General features: G+C 56.0%; 1 protein-coding gene across 1 annotated transcript in view; it reads right to left on the bottom strand.

Annotated features, from left to right (window-relative positions):
- Positions 1–19866, bottom strand: part of RGS12 (regulator of G protein signaling 12) — a 103581-nt gene extending 83715 nt beyond the window's left edge. Inside the window, 2 exon segments of the mRNA XM_021100805.1 lie at positions 26–2003; positions 19685–19866. Coding sequence (XP_020956464.1) covers positions 26–2003; positions 19685–19692 — 1986 coding nt within the window. The 5' untranslated portion in view covers positions 19693–19866.

Below are 22830 nucleotides of genomic sequence, written 5' to 3'. Positions count from 1 at the left end.
ACGGAGCCTCCCCCCACAGGCCTACCTTTTTGTCCTCCTTAGTCTTTCTGACATTTCGATGGGGACCAAAGATGTTCTGCATCCCGAGAGCCTTCCTGGCCCAGTCCCTCCTCTGCGCGCTGGGCGCGGGCTGCGCCGGGCTGGCCTCCAGCCTGTAGCGGTCGGCGGGGATCTTGCTCATGGGCGGGGGCAGCGTGCCGCAGTTGATGCTGGACCAGCCGTCGGTGGAGTCTGTGTAGGACTCCTGGTCGCTGGCGTGCCCGCACTGCCACTCCTGCAGGACGTGGACCGGGAGCCACCGCTGGCCGAAACCCCCGCCAGAGCCTGCAGCGCCCCTCTTGGAGGGGGGCACCGAACAGCGCAAGGAGGCCGGGGGGCCCTCCACGTGCGACGCGGGCCCCAGGTGCTTCCCGAGGTCCCAGCCCCTGTCAGCCTGCGGAGCGGCCTCACCCGGGGCCGCCTCCGGGTCATGGCAGAAAGCCCCGTTCCAGGGCGCAGCCCAGGGTGGGCAGCCCCGCCCGCCCGCCCCCTCCCAGGCGCCGCTGCCCGGGCCGTGCCTGCTCGAGCCGGCGCCCAGGTCCACCACGAGCACGCGGCTGCTCCTGTCCTCGGGGGCGAAGTTCCCGATGCCGCTGTCGCTGTTGCTGCTGGTGCTGGTGTTCTGGTGGGCGTCCGCGTCCCCGTCCACAAAGGCCCGGGCCCGCACGCCCTCGATCAGCTCACCCATGTCCCTGTAGAGCACGGAGATGAACTGGAGGACGGGGAGCGAGGACGCGGGGAACTCCAGGCAGCCGTTGGTGTCCGGGTCGGCCGTGCACTCAAACCCAAAGCGCCGGGCGATGCCCTGGTGGATCTTGTGGCTGAACAGGTCCGGGTCCACCATGAACACGTGGCAGGACGTCCGCAGGACGCCCTCCTCCTCCTGCGCCAGGCTCCCCGGGTCACTCGCCTGCATGGTCACGAGCCCAAAAAACCTCCTGTCGTCCGGGCACACGGCACTGAAGGCCAGCCGCTCGGCCGGGTAGCGCGCCAGGACGGCGGCCTTGTCCGTGCAGAGCTGCACGCAGTCGTGCATGACCTTCATGGTCACCAGGGAGTGGATCTTCTGCTCGGCCCGCAGGCGCCGCAGGCAGCCCCGGATGGCCTGCACGCTGTCCGACTCCAGGCTGCCGCCGGTGGACGGCAGCTCGATGGAGCCCAGGTAGCCCACGACCATGGCGACGTTCAAAATGCTGGCGTCCAGCCCAAGGTCTTCGTGCTGCTCCAGCCCAACCCGGAACACAGGGTCATCGTTCCCCCCTTTCGCCAGCTCCTCCCTGGAAAGCGGCTTGAGACCCGGGTCCTTCCCGCTTTCGTGGCCAAGGTCCAGCCGCCCAGCGGCCGACTCTGAAAGGGACCTTTGTTTCAAGGGCGCGGGCTCCGAGCTGCTCGCGCGCAGCCCCGGGGTCTCAAAGATCATGTTGAAAATGCCCCCGGACTGCATCTCCTCGACCACTCGCTCCGCCCTGTTTATCCCCAGGGCCTTGGAATCGAGCTTGGGCTTCAGCCGGCCCTTTCCTTCGTAGAAGCCCACCTCCTCGTCGCTGGAGCACGAGTCCCCGTGGCCGAGGCCCTCGCCGACCACCATGTGCAGGACCCCGGAGCACTTGCCGATCAGCTTCACCACGTCCTCGTGCGACGCCTTCTTCACGTTGATTTCGTTGACGGCCAGTATCTGATCCCCGGCACGGAGGCCCACGAAGTCCGCGGGGCTCCCTCTCATGACGCAGCTGAGCACACAAGGCGCCTGGCCCGAGAGCGTGAAGCCGTAGCCCGCCCGCCCTCGGGCCACCTCCACGCTCCGCACGCGAGGGGCCGGCGGCCCGAGCAGCGGCCGCTCCCCGGGGTCCCCCGCTCTGAACATCTCGCCGCGCTTCCGGGCCCGGGGGCGTAGCTCCTCATCCCAGCGGATCCATGGCGCGGAGCAGGCTGGAGGCCCCCACGCGTCTCCTTGACATGACGCCCTGGGGAAGAAGAGTAAAGGGCTCGTTACCAAAGACCCCGTCTCTGCCGCTTGCGCGCACCCCCCGAGACGGGACCGGTGGAACGGCACCAGGACCCAAGAGTACCAAGGAGAGAGCACCAGTCCCTGCGACGGTGCCAGGGAAACAGGACCGGTCCCTGAGACGGTGCCAACGAAACAGGACCAGGACCAGTACCTAAACAGTACCAAGGAAACAGTACCAGTCCTAGTCCCTGCGACGGTGCCAGGGAAACAGGACCGGTCCCTGAGACGGTGCCAACGAAACAGGACCAGGACCAGTACCTAAACAGTACCAAGGAAACAGTACCAGTCCTAGTCCCTGCGACGGTGCCAGGGAAACAGGACCGATCCCTGAGACGCTGCCAGGGAAACAGGACCAGTCCCTGAGACGGTGCCAGGGAAACAGGACCAGTCCCTGAGACGGTGCCAGGGAAACAGGACCGATCCCTGAGACGGTGCCAACGAAACAGGACCAGGACCAGTACCTAAATAGTACCAAGGAAACAGTACCAGTACCAGTCCCTGCGACGGTGCCAGGGAAACAGGACCGATCCCTGAGACAGTGCCAGGGAAACAGGACCAGTCCCTGAGACGGTGCCAGGGAAACAGGACCAGTCCCTGAGACGGTGCCAGGGAAACAGGACCGATCCCTGAGATGGTACCAAGGAAACAGTACCAGTACCACTACCTGAGACGGTGCCAGTGAAACAGGACCAGTACCTAAGGTGGTACCAATGAAATAGGACCAGGACCAGTACCTAAATAGTACCAAGGAAACAGTACCAGTACCGGTACCTGAGATGGTGCCAGTGAAAGAGCACCAGTACCTGAGATGGTACCAATAAACAGTACAAGTACCTAATAGTACCAAGGAAACTGTACTAGTATCAGAACCTGAGACGATGCCAGTGAAACAGGACCAGTACCTGAGGTGGTACCAATGAAAGAGTACCAGTGCCAGTGCCAGTGCCAGTACCTAATAGTACCAAGAAAACAGTACCAATACCTAACAGAACCAAGGGAAGAACACCAGCACCAGCACCAAATGGTACCAAGGAAACAGGTCCAATACCTAACAGAGCCAAGGAAACAGTGCCGGTACCAGTACCGGAGACGGTGCCAGTGCATCTTGTGAAAAGAGAACTCCCAACACAAGTGTCATGGAAAGAGTCTGATCACACAAACGTCAGAATGGAGGAGGCGCAGAAGCTCTGTGCGGCAGATCCAAAGTCAGCCTGGCAAGCCTCCCTCCAAAGCAAAAGGCTTTTCTCAGGCGGTTTCCTTCTAGCGCTGGTCTCGCCAAGGCTGATCCTGTCCCGCGTTTGAGGAACACAGGACCCGCTGTCAGGGCGGCAGGGGCGAGTCCGGGAGACGCCAGCACTCCCTCCCTGGGAGCCCGCTGGCACGGCTGAGAGAAGGCAGAGCTGGCAGCGACCTGTGGTGGAAAGGCAGCTGCACGACCCCCAGTCCAGCCCCACCTTTGATCACAAACTTCCCCCCAGGAAGGGGCGTCCCCGTGTTTCCTCTCACATCCACCACCTCCCTCGAGCCCCTTATTCTGATCAAGGCACCGTGCAGGGAACCCCATTAGCCGCAGGTACTAGAGAAGCCCTCCCGCTCGAGACGACAGATGAACAACCAAAGAGAGAGCGAAGGAATTTAACGCTCATTGTTCCAGGGGAGGACTTCATAGTGAGAAGGATTGGTTGTCATGGAAAACAAACTCATGTCGGGGGCCCCGGGGCCACCGCAGGTGTCGGGCAGGAGGACACGCAGGGCTGGACACACACACTTGTTCTCAGGGCTGTGATCCACGGCAGCGAGAGGCTGCAAAGCGGAACCAGCGAAGGGACGGGGCTGAGGGGCGAGGTCCCGGGAGTGACACGGGCTGCGCCCAGTCCCCCAGCAACACCTTGTGGCAACATGCGTGGCGTGCTGTCCCCGAGAAGCCCGTCAGAGACTCGGAGCCAGGGCTTATTGGGGGCGGCCCCGGGGACCCCTCTGCCGGGCACACAGCCTCCAAGGAAGGGTGTCAGCACAACAGCTGAGGTGCAGGGAGCCGTCCCGTGGGTAAGGGTGCTCAGGACCCTGGCAGAGGACGGCAGCTGGGCCACAGTGGGGACTCCTTTCTGCAAAAAACCCTTTAAAGATCACTTTAAAAAGCAATATGGGGGAGTTCCCGTCATGGCTCAGTGGTTAATGAATCCGACTAGGAACCATGAGGTAGCAGGTTCAATCCCTGGCCTCGCTCAGTGGGTTAAGGATCCGGCATTGCCCTGAGCTGTGTAGGTCGAAGACTCGGCTCGGATCCCACATTGCTGTGGCTGTGGTGTAGGCCGGCAGCTGTAGCTCCAATTAGACCCCTAGCCTGGGAACCTCCATATGCCACAAGTGCAGCCCTAGAAAAGACAAAAAAAAAAAAAAAAAAAAGGCAATATAGGGAGGGGAGTTCCCACTGTGGCTCAGTGGGTTAAGAACCTGACTGCAGCAGCTTGGGCGCAGTGTATTAATGGACCTGTTGTTGCCGCAGCTGTGGCTTGGAATCAGTCCCTGGCCCAAGAACTTCCATATACCACGAGGGTGGCCATTAGAAAAAAAGGGCAATACAGTGCGTGATTATATAGTGAAGATCCAACATACAGAACATATTTTCTAATGAGTGTACTCTTTTAAATAATTGTTTTAAGTTTTCAGAAGAAATTCTCGTGCCTTAGGATAAAGTTTTCAGTAGCAGAAGCATAATTCAAAGTAATTTATGCACACACAGAACAAGTGGAAGACCTAGGAGTCCCGTTGTGGCTCAGCAGAAACAAATCTGACTAGTACCCACCAGGCCGCAGTTTCCATCCCCGGATCCCACGTTGCTGTGGCTGTGGTGTGGGTCAGCAGCTCCAGCTCCAGCTCCAATTCAACCCCTAGCCCGGGACCCTCCATATGCCACGAGTGTAGCCCTAAAAAAAAGAGTGAAAGAGCGAGACGAAATAGAGAGTAAGGTATTAGATGACTCCAAGAACAGCTTCAGGGATGATGAAGACACTGATATGCAGGAGGCATGTTTGAGTAAAATTATTTTATGATACATAAGAGTAAAAAAGGGACAGTTCATTTCTACATTACCGTATTATTTGATATCTAAGTGATGCTAAATTAATCATTTAAACATTACAACTGGAATTTAACTATTGAACATTCATCATTAGCAATTAGTATTTTAGGGAGTTCCCATCATGGCGCAGTGGTTAACAAATCCAACTAGGAACCATGAGGTTGCGGGTTCGATCCCTGGCCTCACTCAGTGGGTTAAGGATCCGGCATTGCTGTGAGCTGTGGTGTAGGTCGCAGACGCGGCTTGGATCCTGCATTGCTGTGGTTCTGGTCTAGGCCAGCAGCTACAGCTCCAATTAGACCCCTAGCCTGGGAACTTCCATATGCCCTGGGAGCGGCCCAAGAAATGACAAAAAGACAAAAAAAAAATTTAGTATATTAGGAGTTCCCATCGTGGCGCAGCAGAAAAGAATCCGACTAGGAACCATGAAGTTGCGGGTTCGATCCCTGGCCTTGTTCAGTGGGTTAAGGATTCGGCGTTGCCGTGAGCTGTGGTGTAGGTTGCAGATGTGGCTTGGATCCCGCGTTGCTGTGGCTCTGGCGTAGGCCGGTGGCTACAGCTCCGATTCGACCCCTAGCCTTGGAATCTCCATATGCCACGGATGCGGCCCTAAAAAGACCAAAAAAAAAAAAAGAGTTCCTTTGTGGCTCAGCAGGTTAAGTATCTGGTGGTATCACTGCAGCAGCTTGGGTCACTGCTCTGACCTGGGTTCAATCCCTGGCCTGGGAACTTCCACACGCCTTGGGCCCGGCCAAAAAAAAATGTGTACGTTAAAGTCTGCGGTGACCTGTGCGGCAGGGTCTTCTCCTTGGACCTTCTTAAGGGTGTGGCGGCTGAACAGGGCCCCCAGAGACGCCCAGTCTCTGGAACCTGGCGCTTCACGCAGCCAAGGCGACCTTGCAGATAGCATGGAGTGAAGGATCCTGAGATGGGCGGTCACCCTGGACCCCTGGGGAGGGACAGGGGGGAGGCCCATGTGATCTCAGGGTCTCTGTCACAGGGGCAGGAGGGTGGGGGTCAGAGAGAGGCCCTGGATGGGGGGAGCAGAGATCAGGGCCATGGGGGACCTGGACGGGACACTGGGGAAAGGGTCCTGCCTGGCACCTCCAGGGGGACCAGCCCTGCCCACACCGGAGCTTCCGCCAGCGGCGCCGATCCCGAACTTCTGGCCCCAGGTTTTCTGGGAATAAACGTGAAGTGTTTTAAGCCACTGAGTTTGTGGGAACTTGTTTCAGGAGCCACTGGAAACTCACACAAGGGGAACGACTGCACCAGTGAGGAGGGTATGCGGGGTAACCAGGAGATAACTATCAAGACGACGCAGGTAGGACACGTCAAAGCTGCCGTCACTCCTGCTACCACTGTAAACGCCGGTTGCCACCGGGAGCTCTTCCAGGACAGGGTCAGCAAGGCCCTGCCGGTTCCTCCGGGAAGAGGAAACCTCCAGCTTTCTCCTCCAAACTGTAAACAATGCCGCCTCCGGGAAGGAAAAAATTTCCAGTGTCACATGCAGAATGGAGTCCCAACACTGGGTGACACAGCCCCAGCTGTCGACTATGTGGTCCCTGCATCTTTCTACTCGACTCTTACCGCCATGTTCTTCTGCTGATTACAAACAGCTTCTTTTGTCTTTTTGCCATTACTAGGGCTGCACCCCTGGCATATGGAGGTTCCCAGGCTAGGGGTCGAATCGGAGCTGTAGCCGCCGGCCTACACCACAGCCACAGCAACTCGGGATCCGAGCTGCGTCTGCGACCTACACCACAGCTCACGGCAACACCAGATCCTTAACCCACTGAGCAAGGCCAGGGATCGAACCCGCAACCTCATGGTTCCTAGTCGGATTTGTTAACCACTGAGCCACGACGGGAACTCCACGAACAGCTTCTAATACATATTAGCAGTACCGTAACCCCCGTCATCATGTTTTGTAAGTTCAGCCTACAGGTTGTTTCCCTTATACTGTGTTAATCAGCAGTGGAGCTGGTGAACAGTGGAATTCAGAAGAAACACGAGGCACTCGTTTCCAGCCTCCATGGGCACGTCTGCCCCCAGGCTCCCGGCCCCACCTCGGCGCTCAGAGACCCTGGCTTCGCGCCCTGGGCGGAGGCCTCTGACAAGGCCCAGGCGATCCCAACGCAGGTGAAGCACCGGGAACAGCCCAACTTGGATCACCGGCCATGGGTGGGACGTCTGTGTCCCCCAAATCACAAGCTGAAATGCTACCCAGTGCGATGGATTTGGAGGTGGGGCCTTGGGAGCGGTTGGATTTGATGAGCTCGTGGGAGCCGAGCGTCCTGGGAAGCAGGGCACACAGGACCCTGCTCTCTGCCCCCCACCAGGCGAGGAACCAGGGTCTGCCAGCACCCTGATCTTGGACTCCAGCCCCAGGACCGTGAGAATTACAGGCCGGCGGTGTAAGCCCCTCGGGCTATGGTGTTCTGTTGGGCGGCTGGGGCAGGAGACACCACCTACTAAACCAGCAGCCAGCCCCTACGACGGAGGAGCAAGAAGAGGCCAACAGCCATCGATCCAGAGCGGAGCAGAGCAGGGCGAGCAGGAGCCCACGAGGGACCCGGGCTGGGAAAGCCACTCCAAGAAGGGGCTCTGGGCACAGCCCGGCTCCGCCCCCACTTCTGCTTCTGCCATGGGCATGAGGTGAGGACACGCCAGCCTCCACCACTGGGCCACAAAGGTGACAGGTGTTCCCAGAGCAACAGGCCCAGGGCTGAGCACAGGATCAAATGACCAAAGCCACAAAGACCAGCCACGATGGTACACAGACACGGGCTGGAGGGAGAACACCCCCAGCACACGCAGGAGAAGCAGAGAGTTCAGGAGTAAGAGCAGGACAGCTCCAGGACAGCAGCAGCGGGGGCCGGGCCGGCCCTCGGCGGGGCCTCAGCTGCTCTGGGGACCCACACCCACCAGCTCGTGTGTCCCCGAGCAGCGCTGCTGCAGAGTAGGTCGGACTATGAGTCCCATCTTGCAGATGAGGGATGGAGGCACAGAGACGTTGAGAACTCGTCTGTGCTGCACAGCTAAGCAGGGTCAGAGTAGAGTGGACCCTGCGCTTTCTCTGTCCCCACGCAGAGGGTTCTTCAAGGGAGCAGAGCAGCTGTGGGACCCACCCACCAGCAGGCCCCTGTGCCTCAAATCCACCACGAAGCAATCCCATCCCTGCAGTGACCTCCAACCCCCACCCCGGCAAGGCTCATGGCGCCGAAACCCACCCGGCAACCCCTCCCTGAAAGCCCCTTGGGGACACGGAGAAAACCCAGCACCCCCGCCAGGCACACACACCAGGACACACGCCTCACCCCCCCAACCCACTCCCAACCCCCAGAAGCAAGCTCTCCCGAGGCCACGGCCACTCTTCCTGCCCAGCGCCTACCTCTGCCAACTCACCCAGCACAGCAGGTGCCCAAACCATGAGAGAGAATGCGCAGGCGGGCTCAGCTCATCCAGGTCACCTGACTCAGTGCCCCCCAGAGTCCCCAGGTCCTCCCTCACCGTCCCCTTCCCTCAGGGAGCTGACACCACCATCTGGGTCTGAAGACACCCAAGCCTCTAACCTCAACAGAGTAAAGGCTCTCATTTGTTTCCTCATTACCCAGAGCTACGCTGCTTCTCTCCTGGCAGCTTCTCAAGGGCTACTCCCACCAGGGGCGGAGTGCGGGGGGGGGGAGTTGCCCACCCACCCTCCCTCTCCAAGTTGGCCTCTAGCCCTTCGTGCCTGCAAACACTTCACACGTCTCAGGCTGAAGCTGGGCCCACAGACACGCTCAGCCCTCACCCCCAACTGCTCCCTTCCCTCCCCTCCCCCAGGCCACTCAAACCCTCCCCGGGCAGGTGCCCTAGCTGCCGATCTCCTGCCCACACCTCTCCTGCAAGTGTAAGGGCACCTCAAACCCCCTTCCCTAAAGCCAGCCCCTCTCAGCGACCAGCCCACCCCTCACCCCTCCCCAGGCCAGGGAGCCAGCACACGGGAGGGCTCCCAGAGGTCTCCTGAAATCCCAGTCAGGACAGGTGGGAATTCAAAAAGATGCAGCCTCAACTGCAGAGGAAGGAACACTTCTGAATTCATTCTAGGAGGCCAGCATCACCCTGACACCAAAACCAAACAAAAAAAAAAATCACAAGAATAAAAAATTACAAGCCGATAACCACTGATGAACATAAATGCGAAAATCCTCAACAAAATGTTAGCAAACCAGATCCAACCACATAGTAAAAGCATCATGTACCACAATCAAGTGGGATTTATTCCAGAGCCACAGGGTTTTTCAATATCCACAAATCCATCAATGTAATACACCACATTAACAAATTGAAGAATAAAAATCATATTTTTATTTCAATAAATGCAGAAAAAGCTTTTGACAAAATTCAACACCCATTTATGATACAAACCCTCCAGAGAGTGGTCATAGAGGGACCACAACTCAACATAATAAAGGCCATAGATGACAAACACATAGCTAACAACATACACAACAGAGAAAGCTGAAAGCTTTTCCTCTAAGAGCAGGAACAAGACAAGGATGCCCCCTCTCGCCACTGTTATCCAACATAGGTTTGGAAGTCCTAGCTTCAGAAATCTGACAAGAAAAAGAAATAAAAGGAATCCAAATTGGAAAGGAAGAAGTAAGACCGTCACTGTTTGCAGATGACATGATCCGATACATAGAAAATCCCAAAGATACCATCCAAAAACTGCTAGAGCTCATCAATGAATTCAACAAAGGTGCAGGATACAAAGGTAATACAGAGAAGCCTGACGCATTTCCATACACTAACAGCAAACTCTCGGAAAGAGAAATTAAGGAAACAACACCATTTACCATTGCGTGAAAAAGAATAAAATACCTAGGAATAAACCCAACTAGGGAGGCAAAAGACCTACACTCCAAAAACTATAAGATGCTGATGAAAGAAACTGAAGACGATACAAATGGATGGAAAGATATAGAATGTTCTTGGGATTTCGTGGAAGAATCCAACATGATTGGTTCGTCCCTTCTCAGTTTACATCCTTCTGATTTGTATTAGACCTGATCTGCTTGTTCTTGTAGCTGCTACAGCGATGACCATAACTAACCCAAAAAAAAAAAAAAAAAAAAAAAAAAAAAAAAAAAAAAAAAAAAAAAAAAAAAAAAAATGGATGAAGAATCAATATTGTTAAAATGACCATACTACCCAAGACAACCTAGACTCAATGCAGTCTTTATCAAAATACCAACAGCATTTTTCACAGAATTAGAAGATTTTTTTAATTTGTATGGAAACACGCAAGACCCAGAATAGCCAAAGCCATCTTAAGAAAGAAGAGCTGTACGAATCAGGCTTCTTGACTTCAGACTACACTAGAAAGCTAGTCATTAAAACAACATGGTCCTAGCACACATATGAATGCAGCAGAAAAGAGAGCCAGCCAAAAACCCTACACACTTATGGTCAGTTAATCTACGACAAAGGAGGCAAGAAGACACAATGGAGAAAAGACAGCCTCTTCGCTAGGCGGTGCTGGGAAAACTGGACAGTTAGATGTAGAAGAATGACATGAGAACACCATATACAGAAAGAAACGCCAGACGGATTAAAGACCTAAAGGCAAGACCGGAAACCATAAAACTCCTACAGGAAAACTTGGGCGGAACATTCCTTGACATACATCATAGCAATATTTTTTGGATACGTCTCCTAAAGCAAGGGAAATAAAAGCAAAACTAAACAAATAGGACCTAATTAAACTGAAAAGCTTTTGCACAACAAAGGAACCTGTCAACAAAATGAAAAGAGAACCTACTTAATGGGAGAAAATATTTGCACGTGATATGACCAATAGGAGGTTAATATCCAAAATATATAAACAGCTCATACAATTCAACATCAAGAAAACAAATAACACCCTCCCCCCCAAAAAAAAGGAGTTCCCTGGTGGCTCAGCAGGTTTAGGATCCAGCATTGTCACCCCTGTGGCTCTGGTCATTGCCACGGCGTGGGTTTGCTCCCTGGCCCTGGAACTTCTGTATGCCACAGGCACAGCCAAAAATAAACAAATAAATAATAAGCTACAAGGATAGGAGTTCCCACCGTGGCTCAGCAGAAATGAATCTGACTAGCATCCATGAGGACACAGGTTCGATCCCTGGCCTCAGTCAGTGGGTTAAGGATCTGGCATTGCCATGAGCTGTGGTGTAGGTCACTGATGCAGCTCAGATCCCATGTTGCTGCAGCTGTGGGGTAGGCTGGTGGCTACAGCTCCGATTGGACCCCTAGGCTTGGAACCTCCATGTGCCGCGGTGCGGCCCTAAAAAGACAAAAAAAAAAAAAAAAAAAACCCAAAACTACCGAACACATATTGCACAACACAGGGAATACAGCCAATAGTCTACAATAACTATAAATGGAGTATAGCCTTTAAAAATTATGAATCACGGAGTTCCCATTGTGGCTCAGCAGTAATGAACCCAACTAGTATCTATGAGGACATAGGTTCGATCCCTGGCCTTGCTCAGTGGGTTAAGGATCCGACGTTGCTGTGCGCTGTGGTGTAGGCTGCAGATGCGGCTCAGATCTAGCATTGCTGTGGCTGTGGTGTAGGCCGGCAGCTGCAACTCCAATTCAAACCCTAGCCCGGGAACTTCCATATGCCAAGGGTATGGCCCTAAAAAAAAGACAAAAGAAATTTGTGAATCACTACATGGTACACCCGTAACTTCTATAATACTGTATGTTAACTCTACATCGATAAAACGAATGTGGTACTTGCCCTGCAAAACAGAAAAACGCAGCCTCAGGAGAAGGCTATTACAAATAAGGAACAACCATGCAAACAGAGGCTGCAAACACCCACAAACAAGCCAGGGCTCGAGGACAGTTCGGGGCAGTTTCCCTGGCAGAGCAGAAGGACCAGGAGACGGGGCAGCACGGAGAACTGAGAGGCCAAGGGCATGGGTCCAGGGGCTACGGGCTGGGAGAGGAAAGCAAATTCGGTGGGAAGCTCTCTCCACTCGCCCATCACTGCGAGCCCCACAAAGGGCATCGGAAAGATTTCCCCAAACATGTAGGGCGTACTTAGGTGACCCAAAGTGTAGATTATGTGGAAAACACAAAATTCTCTTTGGAGAACTTTGGAGACAGCTAAAATTGAAGCCAGATTTTCACATTTGGTGGGATGTCTGACCTCATTTGACTTTTTTGAAAAAGTGGGAAAGGAGAGCGGGAAACTGGAAGAACTATAGCAGCTCCATCAAAGGGAAGACCGCAAGCCCCACCCCCACAACACGGGGGACCCAGGCCATCACGCTCAGGTCCCACACACAGAGAAAACACAGCAGTTTCATTACAAGTCCCAAACCGGAGTTCCCGTCGTGGCGCAGTGGTTAACGAATCCGACTAGGAACCATGAGGTTGCGGGTTCGGTCCCTGCCCTTGCTCAGTGGGTTAACGATCCGGCGTTGCCGTGAGCTGTGGTGTAGGCTGCAGACGCGGCTCGGATCCCGCGTTGCTGTGGCTCTGGTGTAGGCCAGTGGCTACAGCTCCGATTCAACCCCTAGCCTGGGAACCTCCATATGCCGCGGGAGCGGCCCAAGAAATAGCAACAACAACAACAACAAAAAAGACAAAAAGACAAAAAAAAAAAAAAAAAAAAAACAAGTCCCAAACCACAATTATGCCAAAGCCCAGGGAATGGTCTGCCACCAGGCTGCTTCTGCCTGAGCAACTAGTTACCACGGAGCCGGGAGACACAGCTGCACTGACGCGGGGAGGGACGGAGGGACGAAGGCGTGGGGGTGCGGAATGGATGGGAGGATGAGCGATGCACGGACGGATGGACGGATGGAGGGAGGGCGAGACGGACAGACGGGGGCCAGGGCTGGCTGCCTGGCTGATGGACTGGATTCATTAGTGGCGGTCAGCGTTTGCACAGTAACGTCTGCCTGCCTGGCGGGTCCAGAAGTCAATGGCCCATTTCCCGGAGCTACAGGAAGACAGACACCTGTCAATTCAAAGGGCCCACCAAGTGCTAAGCAGGAGAAGTGAAAAAGTCCCACCAAACTTTCAGAGAGAAACGTCTTAGGCGAAGGAACAGGACCTGCCAGCAGATTCAGGAACAGAGGCCAGCAGAGCCCGGCCCTCCCGGTGCTGTGGCTCCAGCTGGCTTTTGCTGAAGAAGGCGGCAGGCAAGGGAAGGCCTGGGCAGGGTGTTCAGGCTGGGGTACACCGGCCACGCTCCCCAGGCACCAGCGGAGTGAGCTGTACTGCTAACCCTCCAGGAGTTCAACCCGCGGCAGCTCTAAAAGGTGAAGGTGGCCAGGAAAGGCAGCACGTCCAGTGGCGTCGCTCTGGTGCCATGGCCAGGCAGGCACACACGGGGAGGCCGGAGACCGCCTCTGCCCGACGCTGACCCTCGGGGACCCGGCTGCCCTCAGCAGGGAGCAGTCCCCGTCTGACTCCCCAGGCCTGTCTCTTTTCTTTTTTGGGGGGGGCACACCCATGGCATATGGAGCTTCCCAGGCTAGGGGTCGAATTGGAGCTGCAGCTGCTGGTCTACACCACAGCCGCAGCAACGCCAGAGCCTTAACCCATTGAGCCAGGCCAGGGATCAAACCTACATCCTCATGGATACTAATAGGGTTCGTCAACCGCTGAGCCATGATGGGAACTCCCCAGCAAGGGGCTGCCTCGGGAGGGCTGAGCCCCGGCGCCCACAGACCCAGCAGCACTGGCACAGACCATCTGTCAGACAGACAGACAGACACGCTGCGGGCAGAGCTCCCAGAACCCCCTCCTCTGAGTGGTAGCGGGAGCATTCCCCGCACTTTCCCTGAAAGACGTGGCCTCTGGAACCAAGAGGGGAGTGCTCTTTTTAAAGGGACTGCTGGTCGGGCAGCACCTTCCCCTCCCCTCAAGACCAGAGGCGCAATAGCCCTCCTGACACAAGGCGGGGCTGCCATCTGCACACGTCAACCCCCCCCGACCACCTCCACCCCGGCCTTCCCTGTGCAGGCAAGCAAGAGAACCAGGGAGTCGGGGGGCCGCCCAGGCACACCTATCCTGGGGGGTCCATCCTGGGGGGCCCACCCTAGGGGGCCTGTCCTGGGGGAGCCATCCTGGGGGAGCCTGGGGGAGGCTGTCCTAGGGGACCTGTCCTGGGGGGGGTGCTGTCCTGCAGAAGGCTGTCCTGGGGGAGCCTGGGGGAAGCTGTCCTAGGGGACCTGTCCTGGGGGGGGTGCTGTCCTGCAGAAGGCTGTCCTGGGGGAGCCCGTCCTGGGGAAGCCCACCTGGCTGCGCGCAGCAGCTGAGACAGCACATCGGACGGTTCCAGTCAGGGACCTCAGACTGCACAGCTGGACACTGGGGGCCCAGCCACTCATTTGACCTTGGTCAGGCGACTCCTGTACAATGGAGACCACAGAGCACCTGTCCTGGGGGCCAGGCGGGGGCCAGGTTCCCGCTAACTGCGGCACCGTCTGAGGAGCCACGGGGACACGGTATGACCCCGCAGCTCCCCGAGAGAACCAAAGCCATGGGGCCAGAGTCAGGCGGCCAGGACCAGGGGCCACTCCCAAGGACGCGACATGTGCCCTGAGGACGGTCCTGAGGGTCAAAGGCCTGAGCAGAATGACGCATTTCTATTTAAGGAAGGAAACGACCACCCACCGGAGTTTCCAGACCACAAGGCCAGGACTTGGCGAGTGTACAGAAAGCCCCCAACGAGCATCCGATTAGCCCAACTGGAGGCGGGTGACTCAGGCGAGGCAGTCGTGTGGGGAGGACGCCTCCAAGGCGGTGCCCTCGCCCCCCGCAGTCCCCCTGCTCGGCTGGGCTCTCCTCCCGGCCAGCTGGCCCCCCCTCTGCACGCCTCGCCTGAACGCTCTCGCCGCCTCGCCTCCTGCCGCCTGACCCTCCCCAGGTCTTCAGAGCTACCAAGGGATCCCAGCACCTTCCAGGCCGGAGCAAAGGCCTGCTGTGCCCCTGTGACTCCTGATGCCTCCCATTTGCCCCAGTTGAGCAGGAGCCTCCAGCGTCATCCTGTGTCTGTCCCAGCTCCGCGCTCTCCTTTGGGTGGAGGGGCTGAGAGCGGGTCTTGAGTTCAAGTCCACGGATGGACAGGAAGGGCTCCCCTGGAACGGAACTCAGGGAACTGCAGCCGGGACCTCATCCACACCGGAGCTGACTGAGATGGTGGGATTCAGGGCTTTGAGCCGATCCCCTCAGGGCAGGATCCTGGGGCACAGTGTTCGGTGTGTGGGAGGGACATGAGTCACCGGGGCCACGGCTGGGACACCAACGGGCAGCCTCAGAGACGGCCCCGGGACCCTGCCTCCGAGCTGTCCCCCCACTGGGCCAGTCCCCTCCTCCAAGTGCAGGCTGGACCCAGTTCCTCACATCCAACAAGCTCAACACGGCGAAAGTGATAAGACGTCACTTCCAAGAGAGGTGACCCAAAGACCGTGGGCTTGTCCTGCTCACCCCCTCCCTCACGCACTCCGGGGGATGTCAGCTGCCAGGCTGGGCGCTGCCCTAAGGAGCAGCCCACATGGCAAAGAACAGCGTCTCTGGTCAACAGCCAGCCAGGTCACGCGGCCGGCCGACAGTCACATCAGCGACCTTGGAAATGGATCTGCTGAGGCCACCAACGACTACGAGAGTGAGCTTGGGAGCAAATACCCACCACCCCTCCCCTGCAGCCCTGCAGCCCGGCCGCCACCCTGACCACAACCCTGTGTGAGGCCTGGGGCAGAGGGACTGGCGAGGCCTCACCCAGATTCCTGACCACGGAAAACACCTGTGATTTTAGGGGTGAGGCGTTAACAGCAGCAATCACAACACAAAGCAAAACAGGAATGCTATCATTGGATCTGCAACCACTCCTGCTGTAAACACACACAGAATGGCACCGTATTTACTTCCAAGCAGCAATGCATGGTTAAGTGCTTCGGAAAGTGTCCCACAATCTAACCGGTGACGAGGTGACTACGGAGACCACACTGCATAAGCCAGAGATAAAGGGACGGGCGTGGGAAGCCCTGGCTAATACAAGGCCATCATCAGTCAGGCCTCACACGCTAAACATAATAACCCCACGTCACGAAGAAGGAAACCGAGGCCCAGGCACTTGCCTGCGACCACAACAAAGATGGTTAGGATGCAAACCCAGGGCTCTTAAATACACCCCAGGCTGCCTCCCTTTTTTTATTTTTTGATTTTATTATTATTATTATTATTATTATTTTTCAGGGCCGCACCCACGGAATATGGAGGTTCCCAGGCGAGGGGTCTAATGGGAGCTCTAGCCACCAGCCTACACCACAGCCACAGCAATGCAAGTTCCAAGCCATATCTGCGACCTACACCACAGCTCCCAGCAACGCCGGATCCTTAACCCACTGAGCAAGGCCAGGGATGGAACCCGCATCCTCATGGATCCTAGTCAGGTTCATTATCGCTGAGCCACCATGGAACTCCGGCATCCGTTTTTATGATTAGCACAAGAGCAAATGCCTGGGTAGAGACGGACCCCCTTGAAGCATTTCCGCCAACAAAAATTCCCCACCTGGTTCTCTAAGAGTCTATCTCAATTCCTCGATAGCCTCATCACCCAATTTTTTTTCTTTTTTCTTTTTGGTTGTGCCCTTGGCACGTGGAAGACCCCTGGCCAGGGATCAAACACGCACCACTGCAGAGACGACACCAGATCCTTAATCCACAGCGCCCCAAGAGAACTCCCCATGAGCCCAAATCTGAACATTAATCTAAGTTTAGGAAGCAAATCAGCAGCCACCAAAATTATTAGTATGCATGGCTGAGTAATTTATAATAAGCCAAAATGTTCCAGCTCAGCATTTTGCTATTATGCAGTTTTCTGCATGGATTTTTTTTTTCAAACGGCAATTCTTTCAGTTTTCACCCTTTAAGCCCAAATAAAACACGAGGCCAAGCTGCAGGACACGTATCCGAGGCTTCAGTCTGGTCTCGTCCCCTCCTGCTTCCAGGTCAGTCTCAGGAAGAGGGCGGTCGCTTGCTGGACGCCACGTGGCAACTAGGGATGGAGACGAGAATTTGCTGAACAGAAAAGCAGCTCTCGGCATTAGGAAACACCGCAAATAGAAGCGATCGGGAAAGAGGTGAAAACAGCAGAAGAAATGAAAGACTGGCAACTCGAAGAATATTTAAGGCGTCAGGAAAACGTACACACAATTATCACCCACAGCCCAATAATGTGAAAAGGAAATGGAATTCCGAAAGGAACCTAAGTCAGAGAAATACCGCCGGGCTGACAGCACACGTGCCACGTAAAGTTCAGGAGGCTCGCTTTACACTCGCCTGGCTCCATCGCCCACGGGCACGCGACACGGAATCTGTAAAAGCACTGAGCTGGGTGGGACGGGGAGCGCAGCTGAGCTGCAGAGGGAGGGGCGGGCAGCTGCCCACCGCCCGCCCCAGGGAGGGAGCCCCACGGACCCCTGAGGCCTGTGGGAGAAAGAGGATCCCTGCAGGCGGCTTGAATATTTCATCGCCCCTGCCTGCACCAGGCCTGGCGAGCACTCTCCACCCAGCACTTCTCTTCAACGTGTGCAGAAGGAAATCTAGGTTCAGCAGCAAAGACGCGATTTGACCTCACGCGAGTCCACGTTAATCCTGAGTGATTCTAAACCCGCGCAATACAGCTTACATCCTGAGAAAAACCATATGACAACCAGTCAGGAGAAACAAATGTGTGAGAGCTCTCATATGAGAGAAAGAACTAGAAGCACAGGACCTCCCAGGAGCAGAAGACCCCGCCTCGTTTATTTAACAGCAGCTGGGCGCACACAGACACTGGGGCACAGACCCCTGCAGCCTCAGAGGACACAGAAGACACCTATGCTGTAACCAGGCACCTGTGTCCACAAACACCGTCTCCCAGCACACACAGGCCGGTCCCGGCGGACAGGGACCCTCTGCTGCCACTTGGCACCACCTCTGGAGACACCGAGGGAGGCGCATTTTCAAATGAGTTTTCTAATTCACATCACAATGAGGACACCACCCACGGAGGAATTTAAGAAAGGTCTCAGTTAAGAAGCAGCTGGGCAGAGGGGAGGCAGCCAGACAGTCCGGTGGTGGGAGATGGCAGTGGTGACACAGCAACGACAGGGGCAGGGGACAGCGGGGGCAGGGGACAGCGGGGGCAGGGGGAGGGAGCGGGGGGAGGGAGAGCAGGTGGGGGGCACTGCCGCCCACACTCCCCACACACGATCCTGCTCCAGCTAGGATACAGGCTCCTGTGCCTCCGCGGGGTCCAGCCTGCCCTCCCACCTCGGGCAGGTCCATCTCACCACCTGCTCACTCACTCACTCACTCAATAACTGTCAAGTGGCCTCGATGGGCAGCACCCGGTAGGCATTACAATCAGGTGACCAGTGATGGCCCGGCCCTCCCCACACACAGGACTGGGTGGGGGGACACAGGAGGGCTCCCATAGCCCCGACTCCACTTGAAAAATGGCTCTACCCTGGACGTACCCTCGCACCCTCCCTCCACCACTCCCTGGCTCAGCTGGTCCCCAACTCCCCTCCCCACCCCCCCTCCCCACCCCACCCCAGACCCCCGCCAACTTCTCCAACCCTCACCCACACCCCAGCCCAGCAGATACTGCCCAAGCCCTGGGCTGCAGCCCCTTACCCCTGGGCAGCGATGCACACGTAGGGGACAAGCCAGGAGGCAGGTTTAAGGGAAGCACCGCCAGGGGCAGGGGAAGCAGAGCCCCGCTGTCACAAGGAGCAGCAGGAACGGTCAGCTCAGAGTCCACCTGCCACAGAGGCCATGAACCCCAGAAACCCTGATTGTGCAGAAGCGTCACAGGGGCCAGGGGCCCCACCTCGCTCCAGTCTAGCCCCCGCAGCCCCTCTGAGGGGGTCCGAGGGCAGGTGCCAACCTACCCCTGCCTTCGTCAGGCAGACCCTGCCTCTTAGTGGGCTCTGGGCACCGGCCTGGCCGTTACTGATTTCAGGACAAGCTGAAGCCACAGTGACTCAGGATCTATAGCTGACGGAATTGGGGGACTACTTTTGATTCCAAAACCAAATTCTAGCTCAATAATCTTGAAAATGGAAGGTTAAACCATCCCGGCTTTCCTTCCTGTTACTATCGGACGTTCCCTTTTTCTCTCTGCTTGATATTTGTTTTTGTTTGTGGTTTTCAAACCTGGGCAAAGTGGGACTATGAAGTTGTTGGATTTAGCAAATACATAAAGGACACCCAGTTAAATGTGAATTTCAGATAAAAGACGAGGAACTTTTTCAGTACAAATAAGTATGTCCCAAACACGGCACAGCAGGTTTCACCGGGGAAATCTAACTACGAAGGCCCAGAGGAGGCTGCTGGCCGCACCTGGCCACAATGCCGCCCGGGCGGTCTGACCCAGCAGCCCCAGGCCGGAGCCTGGCTGCCCCTCCCCTGCCACCCCACCCTCCCACAGCCCCGACAGGCCCCGGGCAGGAGGCGCCGCCAGGCCCGCCCGGCCCTCCATCCCCCTCCTCTCCTCGCTCTGCCTCGCTCACCCCAGCATCCGGAGGAACAACTGAGAACCATCTGCCTCTCCAAGGAACAGGTCCTATCTCAGGCCTCCTACCTGAGACCGCCCCCCCAGACAAATCCGGTGGTTTGCTACCGGGTTCAAGAGGGAAAAGGGCAGCGTTGTAGACGGATGTGACCCTTCTGCTCGCGTGCCTCCCTCAGTCACTCTGCAAGCCCACGGTCCGGGGGGCGCCTGGGCCTGCACTGCAGGTGGCCACGTCCCCTGGCAACGGCGGAGGGGCGGGGCCAGAGCTGGTCAGGTGCTGGGAGGCCCCGCCCCCTCGGCCCCCCTGCGGCTCCTCCCCTCCCAGGTGCAGGCAGGGCGCAGTGGGCTGATCGTGGCCCCAAAGACATCAGGCCCTAATTCCCGAGCCTAGACGGTGACCGTATTTGGAAAAAGGGTCTTCGTAGCTGGGCTTGGGCTAGGGTTCTGAGATGAGGACATGACCCCAGAGCATCCCGGGGCCCTCACTGCCACCACAGGGTCCTTGGAAGCGGGAGGCAGAGGGACGTTCCCACACAGGGGAGGGCATGTGAAGATGGGGGCACAGGCTGGAGCCAAGAGGCCACCAGCAGCCCCCGGAGCCAGAAGAGGCAGGAAGGACCCTACTGGGGCTCCGGAGAGGCTGGGCCCTGCGGGCACTGGCACGGACGCCCACACGGCCCAACCGACTCAGGGATTTGGACACCTGCCTCCAGAAAGGTGAGAATGAACGCCGGCTGTTTTAAGGCGCCCAGGTGGCAGTGCTCGGTTACAGCAGCCACGGGAAACTGATACAGCAGGGACCCAGGGAGAAGAGGCGGCCGGCTGCTAACCTTAACTCCTCGCACCCGTCCCTCTGGGCTGGAGCCGGGCCACCAAGGAGGGGGTCTGGGGAGCGGACAGTTTGGGCACCTCACTGCCCAAGTGCCTCCGGGTGAAATGTGTGTTGGGCCGGGCTGGGGCACTACACTCGGCAGGATGTGCCCAGGGGCATCGGATGTGTCAGTCCCCACCATTTCACAGCCCCATTCCAGCTCATCCCCACAACAGCCGATCTTCCAGACAGAAGCTGGAATGCAAAAGCCATTTGCCCGACGTCAGTCTGGGCAAAGAGCACAGCGCCAAGGGCAGGGATCTGTGCCCAAGCCTCAGCCCACAGACAGAGCGTGGCCCAGGGAACCTGCACCCTGCAGAGGTCAGTGGACCACAGCACCGGCCCCATCCCTCAGCAGCTCACGGCAGGGGGCGGCATCCTGGCCACCACGCTCCTCACGCGCCTTCACACATCTGAGAAGCACTGAGAAGAACCACCAGGACCTCCCCTTACCTGGGACTTGCTAAGGACAAGCTTTCTTTTAGGCTAGCATGGCTTCCTGCCTTGATTGGTTCTAGGTGAGAACCCAGGACGCCTCAAAGATCAAAGCCTGGCTGCTGAGCCACGCACCGGGAGGTCCACAGTGATGTGAAAAGCCCCACGCAGTCTCCTGTGCTGCTAAATCAAGTTGCAAATACAAACCCCAACCACCTGAAGGTACTGGAGCGCTGGGGGAGCAGGCAGAAGCCAGAGGGAGTTAGCTCTGCAGGAAGAGGGCTGTGCTGGGTGAGACTCAGGCGCATAGCCGCCCACGGCTCTGGTGGAGGCTGTGTTCCTCCAGCTTCTAGTCAGAAGCAGGTGGTTGGAAAACAAGGGGGACAGGAGGAAGCCCTGAAACCTGTTGGTAAACTGTGCCCAGGCCCCGGGCCAGTGCCCCCAGGAGCCCACACCCAAGGAGGCAGCCATCAGTCCCAGCACACCAGGGAGAGCACGGCAGGGTTCAGTCTTGAGTCCTGACAAATTAACTTCAGGACACACTCAGAGCTCTTCAGAAAAGAGAAAGGGCAGTGGCCCATCTGCGATGTCCAGCACACAGTCAAATAGCACTGGATGTTCAGAGAAACAGAGAGGCACGAGGGACAGTCAAGAGACAAAGAAGCCGATAAGAACTGATCTTGAGATAACCCAGGAGTTGAAATTAGCACGTAAGAACTTTAAAGCAGCTAATATAGTGTGTTCGCAGATTTAATGCAAAACATAGTCACAGTAAAGAGATGGCATAGCTCAGTTGAGAAATGAAAACTATAAAAAAGAAGTGGACATTGTAGAAATAAAAACTACAATAACCAAAATTTTAAAACTCAACGAAATGGACTCAACAGCAGATTAGAGATGGAAGAAAAAAGAGGAAAAAGAGACAAAAAGATTTTTAAAGTTAGGACAGGGCCCAAATGCCCTGTGGGACAATATCAAACATCAGCCATCGGTGTAACAGGCGTTCCAGAAAGAGAACACATCCAGCAGAAAACATAGCCGAATAAACAATGACCAGATCTTCCCCAAATCTGGGGAAAAACTGTAAACTTCTTTATCCAGGAAGCTCAGGAAAAAACCCTCCCCCGCCCCCCATCGCCGTCCAAGAGCTGGAGGCCAAGGCCAAGACAAGAGCCGGAGTAGGTCACCCTGTGACACACGGGACAGCAGAGCACTGATGGGCAACGCCTGCTCCACTGACAGCAGTCAGGAGAGGAAGCGGCAGCGTCAGGGGCTGGGAAAGACACCCCCCGAAAAGATCCTCTAAAGTTCAAGGAAAATCAAGGCCTTTCAGATCAACGACACTCAGCAGAATTTGTCATTAACGGGCAAGAAATGCTCAAGGAAGAGTTTCGAGCTGAAGAGGATGACGCCAGATGGAAACTGGAATCTACGAGAGGGAATGAAACACAACAGACACGGTGAATGTGTGAATAAATATTTCAAAACATTGTTTTCTTTCTCCTAATTTTTCTAAGGTACGTGCGACTCTTTAAAGCAGAAATTTTAACAGTGTTGTACAGTTCATATGTAGATATGATGCGAATGACAACAAATAGCTCAAAAGGGGGATAAATGAAACTTTTATTACCATTACAAAATTCTTACATTTTATGTAAAGTGTTACAAAATTAACTCTAAACAGACTGTAATAAGAACATATTTTAGATTAGTAAGAAGTAATACAGAGAGGTACAGCCAAAAAGCCAATAAAGGAATTAAGATGGCATACTTAAAATATATAAAATATGGGTCTGTATGTTTCATATCTTTGAGGAAAATGTATGTGCATATGTACT

The sequence above is a fragment of the Sus scrofa genome, chromosome 8 (assembly GCF_000003025.6).
Source record: "Sus scrofa isolate TJ Tabasco breed Duroc chromosome 8, Sscrofa11.1, whole genome shotgun sequence".
Classification (NCBI taxonomy): Eukaryota; Metazoa; Chordata; class Mammalia; order Artiodactyla; family Suidae; genus Sus; species Sus scrofa.
Note: the sequence above shows the minus strand (reverse complement) of the source record. Positions and strands in the feature narration are given on the sequence as shown.